Source organism: Podarcis pityusensis (assembly GCF_964106645.2).
Source record: "Podarcis pityusensis genome assembly, chromosome: 10".
Taxonomy (NCBI): domain Eukaryota; kingdom Metazoa; phylum Chordata; class Lepidosauria; order Squamata; family Lacertidae; genus Podarcis; species Podarcis pityusensis.
In genome coordinates this window covers 34,751,261-34,764,422 of record NC_138035.1, presented here as the reverse complement: position 1 = coordinate 34,764,422, position 13,162 = coordinate 34,751,261, and the positions used below count along the sequence as shown (strand labels likewise).

The following is a 13,162-nucleotide window of genomic DNA, read 5'->3' as shown; positions in this document are numbered from 1 at the left end:
GGGTGATGCGGAGGGGAACTCTTAAGTTTCTGTAAAGCATTTTACACTGAGGAAGCCTTTGGGTGAAGATCTTAGGGTGAAGGGGTGGAATACAGAATTAATAAATTTGAAGAACTGTACCCCTTCTCCTAGGGACGCGGGTGGCGCTGTTGGTTAAACCACAGAGCCTAGAGCTTGCTGATTAGAAGGTCGGCGGTTTTAATCCCTGCAACGGGGTGAGCTCCCGTTGCTCAGTCCCTGCTCCTGCCAACCTAGCAGTTCGAAAGCACGTCACAGTGCAAGTAGATAAATAGGTACCGCTCCGGCGGGAAGGTAAATGGCGTTTCCTTGCACTGCTCTGGTTTGCCAGAAGCATCTTAGTCATGCTGGCCACAGGACCCGGAAGCTGTACGCCGGCTCCCTTGGCCAATAAAGTGAGATGAGCGCCACAACCCCAGAGTCGGCCACGACTGGACCTAATGGTCAGGGGTCCCTTTACCTTTACCCCTTTTCCTCTCAAAGAGCAGTTTACTCTAGCGGTTAAAGTATTTCACTTAAGTAGATGCAGCTGCCATAAGATAAACAGGAGTGGTTTGTTGTTGGCACTGCAGAGACTTCAGCGGATGCGCAACCCGCTTTTGCTGTCTTTCGGAAACGCAGCTTCGGGCTGGAGGCGGAGCCCGGGAGGGCGGCTGCAGGCAGGGAGTTGTCAGCCAATGGAAGGAGAGGGAGGTGGAGCCGGCGGGTCACATGCAGCGGAAGAGACGCTTGTTCTCGGACGGCTTTCGCCTCTCCGGCCTCCGTTCCTGGGAAGTTTGCGCGCGCGCGGTGGGGGAAGCCGCTTGTCTCGCTCTTGAAGGCGGGAGTCCTTCCCGGCTGCAGTTCTTGGCGTCGGGTGCAAGGATGAGCGAGCAAGAGGAAGAAGCGTGATCTACGGAGGAGGTGAGCAACCCCCGGGGCCCGGCTTTAATGTTGGGGCTTCTTCCTAGAGGAGTGTTTTGTTGTTTGCAAAAGTTAAAAAGAGCGGCTTACGCGCGCCCCTGGGAATTGTGGTGAAGCAGGTTGAGGGTGCAGCGTTGCTTAGCTGGGAGTAAGCATTGTTAAACATGCAAGTCAACATCCTTAGTAAAAAGTTGCCGGCCAAATACCTCTGGAAAGCTCTGCGTTGTAGAGGCCGCAGCGTGGTAGCACAGTATTCGCCATCCCGTTTTCCTCCAACCTAAGCAACCTGAGAACCGTCTCTGAGGACTGAATATACGAGCTGTGAATGTAGACTGATCTCTCTCTGTTTATACACTGATAGTAACTGAGCGCTTGGACATCTGAGCAAATAAGGGGTGAATGAAAAGACAGTTTATTTGCCCTGAAATCATGTCTGCATTGGGTGTTTTACATTGGGGAGGGGGTTTTACATTGCATAATTCTTTTGCTTCTGTGTTTCTATCCTGTGGGACCTGCCCTGAAGCATAATTAGAAACAGCAGGCCTGTATAGGTAGCAGCGTCTCCACCGCTCTCTCTTCAGGCCTGCAACATGGTGCCACTGCATGTACTTCATACTTATAACTAAAATTTATCTGCTGCTAGATTACCTTTCATGGGAATTGGCACTCGGGTGGCAAGAGTCCAGACCAGGGATGGAGAACCCCTTTCAGCCCAAGGGCCACATTCCCTTTTGGACAGCTTTCCAGGGGCCGCAGGCCAGCTGTGGGCAGGGTGGGGGCAAAAGTGGGCAGAGCAAGGGATGTCACATTTACCATAGGCTAGTTTCTACACTTATTCACACACTTCTTTGTCCGTAATTCATACAAGCAAGAGACATTATCGGAGTTCAAGGACACCTTCCAGCCACCCCCAGCCCCGAAAGGTGTGTGTGAAGTGATGGATTTAACTTGGGAGAAACAGGTGTTGCCTGGGAAGAGATCCAAGCGCCAGACAGGCCTGGAGGGCCAGCTTCAGCCCCCAGGCTTGAGTTTCCTCACCCCCTGGTCCAGAGGTATGTCTTGCCATGACAACAATCTATGCAGGAAATTCAGAGGAGGTTATAGATCAGCTCTTCCCCTTTCCCAGAGAACTTGCGGGACCTGATTGAATGCAACTCCAGGCAAACTTTCCATGTGCTCCTTGAGCAAATGGACTAGTGGCACAGCCCCTGACGGGATTTGACAGGCCTGATGCTTGCTAAACATGTTCAGTGCTTTACTTTCTCATTATCCTGCCTCCCACTGCAACAATCCTTTACCCACTTTCTTGGGAGTAAGCACTATTCAACCCTATGGGATGGACTTCTGCATAGACATGTATGTTGTCAGTCCTACTTTGCAGGCAAGTTTCCCTAGCTGGACATTCTCGGGCTGCAGATGGCTGTTGCTATTGATTGGGTTGTTTTTAATAGTTGCCTGCACTGTATTGTACAATTGGTTTGATCAGGGATGTTAACAAAAAATATAACAGTGAGTGTATTGTAAGCAGTGTTGAGAGCTTGCTACAGGGTTATAAATTTTAGCAAACCATGAATAGCTGTGTTTTGCTTCTCTCTCTTTTTACATAAAACTAGTGCTCCTCTTTGTGCCCTGTCCAGAGCAACAGCTGCTGGACTTTCATAATCCAGGCTCTTCCGTGTCTCCTAGGTTTGCCTGTCTCTCTTCCTGTTGATGTCGTGAAATTAGTATGAGTAGACTACTGAAATGAGCCATTATATAACTTATTCCGTGAGAATCAGAAAGCCCATATATAAGCTCACTCCCCTTTCTTGTAGATTGATCAGTCACTACAGTGGTACCTCGGGTTAAGTACTTAATTCGTTCCGGAGGTCCGTTCTTAACCTGAAACTGTTCTTAACCTGAAGCACCACTTTAGCTAATGGGGCCTCCTGCTGCCGCCGCACCGCCAGAGCCCAATTTCTGTACTTATCCTGAAGCAAAGTTCTTAACCTGAAGCACTATTTCTGGGTTAGCGGAGTCTGTAACCTGAAGCGTATGTAACCCGAGGTACCACTATATTCCCTAATAAATATTAACTCTGCTGCAAAGGGATTCTCAGTTCCCATGTTGTAAAAGCTGTTCCCTGTCTTCCGGAACAGAAGGAAATGGGGTCTCCTGAAGCAGCCAAGAGGATCCTCCCAGCGTGGATGACAAAGAGGGTGACTGAGCCAGCACAACAAGCAGGGATGAAGCCAAAGAGAAGGAAGAAGGCAGCTTTGGCAAAGTAAGTTGCCTTTGTGTTGTTTCTTTTAACCCAGGGAAGGAAGGTTGGGTTTCACTTTGGCCTCTACTTAGAAGTTTCTGTAGGGCTCAAACCCATGACCCTGAGACTAAGAGCCTTGTGCTCTACCAACTGAGCTATCCCAGTCTCCCATCTATATGTTTGACTTTGTCTGCATGTAGATGGTAAGGGCTGTAGCTCCGTGGTGTGGCAGAAGGTCCCAGGTTCACTCCCTGTCATGTTGAGTTAGGGCAGGGAGAACCCCGAAACCATGGAGATTTTGCTGCTAGCCAATGTAGACGATACTATGCTAGATGGTCTGACGTAGTTTAAGGCAGTTTCCTCTATAAAACATGGGCTATCTTTTATGTTGGTGGCTCCCAAGAAAGGCAGAATAACTGGCACGTTGGCAGTCTTGTTTTTGTTCCCTCCATCATTAATGGGTTTAGAAAGCATTGCCTTATACACTTTGAACACGTTCAAGTTGTTGTGTGCCCAGTGATGGTAGCATTAAATAGAGGTGGCAGGGAGGGGAGTGCACCACAGAACAGAACCTATTGCAGATTTTGGTGCCAATGTTGCTATGCCAACAGCACTGATCATGCCGATTCAGCTGGAAGCTTGCCTGCAGTCTTGTGTGAATTTGTGGGCGTCGGCTGTGCTGCTTGTGTTCCAGTTGCTCATAAATGTTTTGGTGCAGAAGCAGTCTGGCCCAGTCCCATCTCACCTGCTCCATTCTAGGTTTTCGTTCGTTAAGTTTGTAACCTCCCCTCACCACCCAACGCACACACATTTCCTTTCTAAAATCTGTTACAAAGCAATAGCGCTACTGTGCATCCATGGTTGCTTTCAGCCTTATTATCTCTAAATGGCAAACACCGTCTGGTTGCAGAAAATAAAGTTTTGGTGTGTATGAGCATGTACTTTCCAAACTATCTTCTGTCTGGTTGATTTTAGATTTCATGAAACTTTTTTTTTGCTGTTGTTGCAGATTTGAGACTATTTATTGTATGAATGAAGCTGAGCTAGTAGATGCAGCTCTTTGCATTATGGCCGAGGTGAGCACTTAGGGGCATGTTATCCCAGTTGTGGGTATTTGCACCTTCACTCCATCTGATGATTTTTGGTTGACCCTCTTCTGTTAATCCCTCTCTCAGTAGAACTGGCTGAGGACAGAGAATTACATTGTGACTGAAGCGTAGTTTATATTTGCTGTGTCCCCTTCTCTGAGAAACACAGCAGTGATTCCAGCGTGTTTCTTTGGCCATGGAGAATCACTTGCAATTTTGAAGAGAGGGACTAGGATTTTAAATGGACTCTCATCATTCACAATGAGCATGTATTCCTACTTCCCTGGGCTTCACATAATATTACATTCTTGGCAACTATGTACCCTGAAGATGGGAGTGAATAAACTTTTTTGACCTCCATTTTTAGCTCCCTGCCCTTTTGCAGGCCAACTTTGACAGGAGAGTGTGGCCATCCACCTGTCACCATTATTTTTAAAAATATTTGTAATGACAACATATTGCCCACATCAGTGGGGTGAGATATTGACCAACACAGATTGGCACTCCCCATGCATCAGTTGATGCTCAGGGAAGGTCAATTTTGCTTTCTGTAGAGTTTAGGTATGCAATAGTTCCCTGCAAGGTAACACTTTTGCACACCTGAACTAAGCAAGATTGACCATGAATCAACTGTTGTGCAGGGAGGTCAGTCCTGGTTTCAGGTGCAAAAGCAGCTGATCTAGCTGCGACTCCAACTCCCCCACACTGGACATCAGATGTGGTTTAGGGGAAATGGTCTGATGGCCCAAATTTGGCCCACGTGCTGGATGGAGGTTCTCTCTTAAGAGATTGCTACTTAACATGCAGAAATGTGTACTTAACATTATTCTTTTATTTGCTAGAATTGCAAGGCCAAGGAAGCCGAGATGACTTCGTCAGAAGATGAGTCCCAAGGGCCTCAGCAAGTGCTGGAAAATCCTCTCTGCAGTTCAGTTAGTGGCAGCCAGCAAGGCAGAAGAACCCCCAGTGTTGGATCCAAACCCCCAAAGGAGTTGGAGGCTTTAGGCTGCATTGAGAAGACCAAATCTGAGGAAGAGGAGGAGGAGGATGCCTTAAAATATGTCCGGGAGATCTTCTTTACTTAACGTTAAACCATGAGCAGATAATGCCTTATTTGAGACACTGGCAATTTGGACACATGAAGGTCAGACGATCTGTTGTCCATCCCTGTTGTGTAAGGATTGCTAAGCTAATGTTGGTGAAGCACTTAAAAAAAAAGGTGTTTTTTTTTCAAATGGGCACAGAACTGGTAGATAAGATAAAATGTTTCCAATGGATATTTGTTCTGTTGTTAATCAGTCACAACAGAGTAGTGTTTAACAAACCTTTAATTTCAGTATTTCTTGTATAAGTAACAAAGACTTGGGTTTGGCCACAAGACACTTGAAAAAATATTCTTTGGCTACAATTGTATAATGTTAAGCTTCCCAAAATGCTTTGTTTACACTTGGAACTGAAGGAAAAGAAAAACCTCCCAGCATCACATAGCAATCTGGCTACGCATCAGCCTATATAATTAGAGAACGCTCCCACTTTTATCAGTCACTATCAGTATTCTCATGATAGCAGCAGCAGCTAGGTGTCTGCAATGTGTGTTCAACCATACTTAAATGAATTGTTTTGAAAACAACTAAATACAAAGGAAACCAGGAATCTTGCACATGGCAGAGATGGGGGGCTGTGACCCTGGAGTAAGATTCCTGTAGTCCCTCCTATTAACCATGCTGTGCGCTGGCAGTCCCGACAGCACCAGGAGGGCTGCAGGGTCCCCACCCCAAGCATAAAAGAAGCAGCAGCCCCCTGCACCGTTGCGTTTGTTTGATGGCATGAATAAATGGAATATTAGCAGCCATCTATACACAGGGAAGTGAAGTAATCCTGACTCCTGTTCATTGAACCTGTCTTTGGTTGAAAGCTAGAAAATACACAACCACGTCCAACTTTAAACGCCTTTGATCAATACAAAAGTTGTAAAAGAACACTGTATATCACTTTTTTTGAAAAAACAAAACCCAAAATTCGTGCAACATAAGCATGGTAGTGGTAGAACAGCATGAGGATCACTCCATCCTCAAGTTTTTGCTTGCATTACAAGTTTGGAGAAAAGCAGCAGCAGGATAATTCTCTTCAAAGCAGTGAGTGACTCATGCTGTACTTTACTTTCTCTAAACCTCAACACAGATGAGAAAACTGCCCCTCTGCATGTGCCAGAGGATGGGGCAATTGATGACCACAAATGATGACTAGGCTTGTAAGTCAAACCATTACTTGTGAGATACCTGTATTACTAGCTTATCTTCTAGCGATAATTTGTTCAAAACAGTTTGGATGCCCAGCAAAATTCCAATACTGCCAAGCAGCAGTTAGCTACTGCTGACTTTTAAAGAGCCATGTACTTGATCACACCTAAATGAGTGCTTGATTGAAGAGGGCAGCAATCATTGCAATCTCTCCCTCCCTCCCCCGGCACTTAAGATAGAGAGAGAAATATCTGTGTGCTAGGAGTGCCAACTCTTCCCCCCAACACGCTCTTCATTCATGTGAGGGTTTGGAAAGGCACCAGGGTCACTGGATCCACTTATCTTTTAAATCCACTACAGCATTTGGTATCCCAGGCAGGAACTTCACATATTTACACAGGAAAGATTTGTCCTTTGGGTAGAGCATCCTTGCAATGTGCAAGGAACAGGACAATAAAGATCAAGTGGAGTAGCATCAAAATGTGAGCCCCAGCCAGGGCTACAAAAACTTCGCCAAATTCAGAGACCCTTATCCATGGCTCAGTGTGGAAGATGAACAAAGCGAGACCAACGGGCAACATCAAGCTGCCAATGGCCAAAAGAGTGCGGGCCAGTTTGAATCCATCTCTGTCTTTCAAGCACAGGGCTTGCAAAACTGTAGTGGCAACAAAGAGACACAAGACTGGCGTAGAATACACACAGATCCTTGACAACACAAGCGCAACACTGTTGATGCCCACCTTCTCCAAGTTCTTGAAGCATTCAAGTTTTTCTGCTTCCTGGTCCCACCAGCAGAAGTTGTAGAAGCCAATTTTTTTGGTTGAAGAGTCCACAATATTCCCAGCTTTCCAGATGAGGGCATAAAGCAGCAGAGCTACATAGCCAATTGCCAAGAGGAGATTATTCAGGTAGAAAAGGCATGGGCTGAACCTTTGCCTCTGCAGACCAGTGCTGGGCTTAGCATTGTCTTTCGAGCATTTCGATTGTATTTTCATCCTGGCCACCTGGTAGGAGAAAAATCACAAGTTTCAGTTTCAAGGGATCAAATCCCTGCTTAGCATAGCCCCAAAGCCCATTTGGTGATATTGGGCCAGTCATACTCTCAGCCCGAGAGGATAGACAGTAGGGAAAGGTTGAAAGAGACCATGTATGCCACCCAGAGCTTTTTAGAAGATAAAACGTGTGGCTGGTTAATAGATATGTATAGGGTCAGTCTGGATTGACAGGTGTATGAAGGTTGGCTAGTTGGCTAGACTCTGTAAAAACCATAGGAGTAGGAAAAACAGGGAGCAGCTTTATAGTCACATCCTCCCAGCCAGTCACCCCCCAACAAAAGAGGTGAGTCTCAAGGGGGTGGGCGACCCGGAAAGTTTTGGCAATCCCATCCACCACTGACCCAAATGTGTTTTTAAGTATACACAATTTTGGCTTTGCATGCTATCCCTACAATCATCTGTATTTGATAACTCAGGATGCAACATCAAGAGAGGTTCTGTGTACAGCTTATCTTTAAAGCGCTCAGCAGCAACTCGTGGTGGAGGGGTGGTGGTTATTGTATGATGGGAACATCAGCTGGTGATTTAGCTTTCAAACAGCTACAAAAAGGCTACTACTGCAAGGAGTTCTCTGTCATTAACACTGGGAGTGGTGGGGAGAGACGTGCAACATTCAAATGTTGTTCCTGTTGCCACTAATGACATGGGCATCGTTGAATAGGAATGCAAAAAAAATTGCAGCCATATTCCACTGCTTGTGGACTACAGTAATGGATGCGCCATCAAATGGCCTTTCCCCAGCACTAAGATTAATGTGGTTTAAATGGGAAGGGCAAGGTGAGTAGCGTGGGTGCAAAATCCTGCAAGAAATACCACCACCTTGAACTATGTGTGGCTCCTACGCAACCAAAGGGTAAAGAACATGGGAACAACTCTTAACTTCAAAGTTATTCGTGGGGATTGATGCAAAAGGATGCTTTTACTTTCAGTTACAACACATATAAGTGACATTTGGTACGTAAGATACCGGAGTAATTTAGGAGCGCTGTGACTAAGAAAAGGATTACGAAATCGAACTCATTGGCCTCGTTTGCATGCAAGGCTCTCTTGGAATTTTGAGAACATGTCATGGATATCAGTAACAGGGCAGCTGCTGTGGGGGCATGACACATCACAAAACGCCTGTTGTGGGAGCATGACTTACTAAAAACTGGCCATTACATCTAAAAGAATGTAAAAAGACAGGACCAGAAAATGGTACAGGTATGTCCCATCTGTCAATGGGAAACAGACACCTATATCAGCCACCACAGTGAAAAGCTTATTTGAATCTCCTCTGTCCAGAACGTAAGGGGTGGTAGGTGTCCAGTCCTGTCATCCAGTGAAAATGGGGCCACATTTAAAGAGGAACTGCTGGAAATACTGGTGCCTGCGAATGCAATGCTGATGACCCATCTGTGAAGCAATGGTTTGTTTAACTGAGTTGCCCTGCAGATGAATGAACAAACCATGGCTTGTTTCTTCAAAGGTTGGCTTATTTTTAGCTGCTTTTGCCTTGTGCCTTTAAATATCGATGCACAGCTAGTATAGGGTAGCCAAACAACCCATGGTTAAGGCAAGGTGCTGGCTTCCCACGCAACGCCGAGTCATAGCTAATGTTTAATGCACCATAGTTTAACAAACCATGGCTTAGCGTTATACAATTCAGGCCAATGTGTACTTGTCTCTTACTACCTATGCTTCTTTGGCAACGTCCTTTCTAAGGTTTCACTCCAGGCTAACATTATCTGGCTGAAATTTTGAAAACCGACACACATCAGCCTGTGGAAGAAAAACAGGTTGTCCTATTGCTCCAGATATTTTTCCTCAGGTACTCAATTATGCTGGGTGAAGAAGTCATAATCTCTTATTACTTAGAACTGTCACAGATCACAATTTTTCTCTTTGGGCCAACTGAACAGGATAAAATAGACAAAGCTTTTGAAGATCATGATTCAGTTTTTTAGTAAATTGTCATCACCTGATAAGGCACCTTTGTCTGTGACTGTTGTACAAGCCAATTTGGTACCCCAAATACAAAAGCTAAAATGTGGATTTTAAATTATACCCTATCCTGTGGTATGAGTACCATTTTATGTTATGCTGTGGTAAAATATACATTATATATCTGGAAATTTGATACCCTTCAGGTCTCTGTCTTCTGCTTGCTGATAGAGGCAGCACTGGTTGCAACTTCTACACAATTGACAGGATACTAAGTTCTGGCAGCTATATTCTAATAAAGTTTTACTCATACTAGTTGTCAGTGTGATGCTACCAGATGCTTGCCTCCCTGCCCCCACTACTAAAATGGAGAGTACTTTACACAGACCATCTAATCTATACACTACAACATCAAACTGTGCAAGACCATGCAAGGCTGGAGGAATCACTAGATAAAGATTGAAGTGGAGGAGGAAACGAGGATGACCAATACTCACCTTTTATAAAAGACGCAACTAGTTCTAACCAGTACACAGCAACCAGCGGATCAAGGCCTCCTCAATGCCTGGAATGCATCATTTTGTGCCACCTATGGAAAACGAGATTTCATCATGTCATCATCTGCTCAAAGTGTGCGTTGACCACAACATTTAATGATGCTACTACTGCTGCGCTGGCAGCCAGAATGATGCCATTATGGCAAGGGAAATTCCAAATAACACCCCTCCTGTAGGCATATAGTAGTGTGACAGGAAAGAAGCATATTTTAATTGACACAGTAAAATAAGGGCAGGAGCCAAGCAATACAAAGCAATTTGTGGTTTCACTGGTTTCCATGGGCGATATTTAATGTGCTTCACATTCCCACTGAAATAAATGGGACTTAAGAGAGTCCCAATTGGCTGGATTGCATGATTGGAACTGAGCTAGAAGGATGGATGCACCCTCCCAAGTTCCTCCTAATACCTAAGGGAAAACTCCATGTTCAGAGGCAGTACATCTTTGATGTTCAGATTCTGGGAGGATAAGATGCCCTACATGGGCTGGCCACTGTTGGAAACAGGATACTTAATTAAACCAAACATTTAATCTGATTCTGCAAGGCTCTTGTGCATATACACTTTTTTGTTTTGTTTTGGGGGGAGGGAACAAACTCATCAGTCTTAGCCAATACAAACACACACTTGTGCTATATACTAACTAGTAGCTTTTCAGATGTCTGTATGATTCCTGCCAAAGAATTATTTGATTTTTGGCTATCATCCAAATGCCCTTTAATGCCACCACCTTGTTGCAGAGGAAATTAGGAAATTTTCACAAACTGCATCATTACTACTTAGAAGTTACTCATTTCCATTTTCAACTCCTTTCCCACAAGTTAACTTGCTTTCTTCCTTATCAGCAAGAAAAATGAGTGAGCAATATTTGCTTCCCTTTCCTTTGCAGAAGCCAAACAGATGCCAGTTAAGCCTGGACGTATACAAAAATATGTTTTTATTTTGGTTGGTGCTTAAGATTGCGACATTATGTGGCTCACTTTTCATTTGGATTCTGTGCTTAAAGCTGGAATGTGTTTTTTGTCCCCAACTTGCTAGTTTCTTTGTAATTGCTGAACTATAAGGTTTTTAAAAATTGACAGCAGAGTTGTAGAGCTTGAATGGATCCCAAGGGTCATCTAGTCCAATCCCCTGCAATGCAGGAATCTCAACTAAATTATACATGATTTAAAAAGCAAGATCTGCAGAAGTCTCTGTAGGCAAGAGAACCTTTGATTTACACTATAGCATTTAATGCTGGATATATTTACTTTACTTCAACAGTAAAAAAGGTCCACTAAACAGAGATCCTACTTTTGAGTAACCATGCTCTATAAATCTCATAAACACAGCAAACAGTTTTATATGCATTTTATATTGTTAAAACAGTAAAATAAATTTGGATTAGGTAAGAAAATTGGTGTTGCATACATTTCCATTTCCCCCCATGGTTCCCCCCCTTCAGGGATTAAACATTTCTGGAAATTGAACATATCTCTGGGTAATGAGGCTAATCGTAAGGTGTAGTGTGCATCAGGACAACAGCTTAAGTCACTGCACATGAGAGTTTCACAGCACTCAAAAACATTGTTTAAAAATACATAGAATTTTCAATTCCCTAGGATACCCTGACATCAGAAAGGACAGCAGATAAGAGAAGATGGAGGGGAGCAGATGCAAAAGAGGACTTTTACCTACATTGGCACTAGCAGAGTTAATTATTTTAAGGTGATTCATTAGGTTACAAAACAGAACATGATTTAAACACTAATATCAAACAAACATCTCATGTTAACAAACACAGAAACAATACCTAACAATAAAATACAAAACATCCAAATGGCAAGAACAATACCCCTCCAGGCAGGAGGCAGGTGAAAGCAAGTGTTGAAATTCTGAATATCTGAACTGTTTTCTACAGGGCAACAGCAATCATCCTTCAGGGAGCACAAACAGTCTTAAAATAAGGCGGAAACAGTGATTTCCAACGCCTGTACTGTACTGTACTGTAGACTCCGTTTTTGTCCAATTGGCTAGATGCTTTCCTACCTAAATGTCAATCATTACTACCACTTCGCGTATTGGCTAAAAACAGGAAAGATAGGAACCAAACAAACCAGACTTTGCCCAATAGGTATCTCCAGCTCTACAAAGGTTATAATAAACCATTTTGGAGCTTTGAAATCTCGGCGTCCTGCCATTAGGGGTGGGAGGACTGACCCCCCCACACTTGCGGACGCCACTGGGCTGGACAAGACCACAGTCCCTAGGGAGATTGCGTGCATTTTTCCCAAAGACGGAGAGAGGCAGGAGAAATAAACAGAAATATCGAGGAGATCGCGCGGCCAAGGGGCTCTGAAGACGAGAGCCGCCTGCAGGAGCAATCATCACCCAAAATAGTTAATGTTTACTCACTTCGCAAGCTTTCAGATTCACCGACGCACTTCGAGAGAGGCTGAATGTTCAGCAAAAGCGAAAGCAAAATAAGAAGAAGCGGGCTGGGTTGCCCCAAGGGGAGGTGCGAGGAAAAGCTTAGAAGGAAAAGTTTGCTGGGGGGGGGGGCAGGGAAAATTAACAGGAGAGCAAGCAAGAGAGATAAGCAGGAAGGAGAACAATAGTGCGCCAGGGGCGGGGAAGAAGAAGACAAAACAACAAGTGGACGGGAGGCGGGGCGGGAGGGTCTAGAGGGGGGAAATTAAGGGTCTAGAGCGGGGAAATGAGAAGAGGCAGGAGCAGGATACCTGCAGCAACGGGAGTGGGCCTAAGACAGACACAGGCACACAAACGCCCCTTTAAAAGTAACTTCCAGGGTCTGTTCGGGAAGAGAACAGGAAAAACGAGACTCGGGGAAAGGAGCTTCAAGCCAGCCTGAGGGGTCTTTATCGGGGGGGGGGGGGGGAGAGGTGAGGTGAGCCAGGTGCAGAAAGAGGATTTCCAAACTGACCTCCGGGAGGCGCTGCTCTCTGACCCGCCTCTCTCCCCAGCTCAAAAATGAGGCGCCCCATCACGGAGCGGCTAAATGCCTCCCCCAAACTCGGCCTTCACCCCTCCTTTTCACCGCAGGGGGAGCAATTCGTGCCGGATATGGCCGGACACCCTTTGCCACGACCCCCAAGTGTATGGGAATGGGTGCGCCATGCCCCTCCCAACCCTCGTC

The 13,162-nt window shown here is 45.1% G+C and overlaps 2 protein-coding genes across 3 annotated transcripts; one reads left to right on the top strand and one right to left on the bottom strand.

Annotated features, from left to right (window-relative positions):
* The first annotated feature begins 725 nt into the window (after positions 1-725).
* Positions 726-5,528, top strand: CYREN (cell cycle regulator of NHEJ). 2 transcript variants are annotated; one of them, XM_080972087.1, is made up of 5 exons: positions 726-921; positions 1,283-1,316; positions 3,060-3,184; positions 4,173-4,239; positions 5,094-5,528. In XM_080972087.1, the coding sequence occupies exons 3-5, from the start codon at positions 3,066-3,068 to the stop codon at positions 5,334-5,336; spliced, it is 429 nt and encodes a 142-aa protein (XP_080828213.1). In that variant the 5' UTR covers positions 726-921; positions 1,283-1,316; positions 3,060-3,065; the 3' UTR covers positions 5,337-5,528. The 2 variants fall into 2 exon arrangements, with proteins under 2 accessions (XP_080828213.1, XP_080828212.1); XM_080972086.1 differs by lacking the exon at positions 1,283-1,316 and having other exon boundaries at positions 729-921.
* Positions 5,529-5,561: 33 nt separating this feature from the next.
* Positions 5,562-12,575, bottom strand: TMEM140 (transmembrane protein 140). Its single transcript, XM_080972085.1, has 3 exons — positions 12,421-12,575; positions 9,967-10,058; positions 5,562-7,495 (listed from the first exon to the last, which is right to left on the bottom strand). Exon 3 carries the CDS (start codon positions 7,484-7,486, stop codon positions 6,884-6,886), a length of 603 nt encoding a protein of 200 aa, XP_080828211.1. The 5' UTR covers positions 7,487-7,495; positions 9,967-10,058; positions 12,421-12,575; the 3' UTR covers positions 5,562-6,883.
* Positions 12,576-13,162: the final 587 nt, after the last annotated feature.

What these genes read in the sequence shown, in the direction of transcription:
- CYREN (XM_080972087.1), top strand. Translation starts at nt 3,066, where the DNA reads ATGGGGTCTCCTGAAGCAGCCAAGAGGATCCTCCCAGCGTGGATGACA. An exon ending in AAGAAGGCAGCTTTGGCAAA is followed by an intron (nt 3,185 to 4,172) that starts GTAAGTTGCCTT and finishes CTGTTGTTGCAG; the next exon opens with ATTTGAGACTATTTATTGTA. An exon ending in CTCTTTGCATTATGGCCGAG is followed by an intron (nt 4,240 to 5,093) that starts GTGAGCACTTAG and finishes TTTATTTGCTAG; the next exon opens with AATTGCAAGGCCAAGGAAGC.
- TMEM140 (XM_080972085.1), bottom strand. Translation starts at nt 7,486, where the DNA reads ATGAAAATACAATCGAAATGCTCGAAAGACAATGCTAAGCCCAGCACT.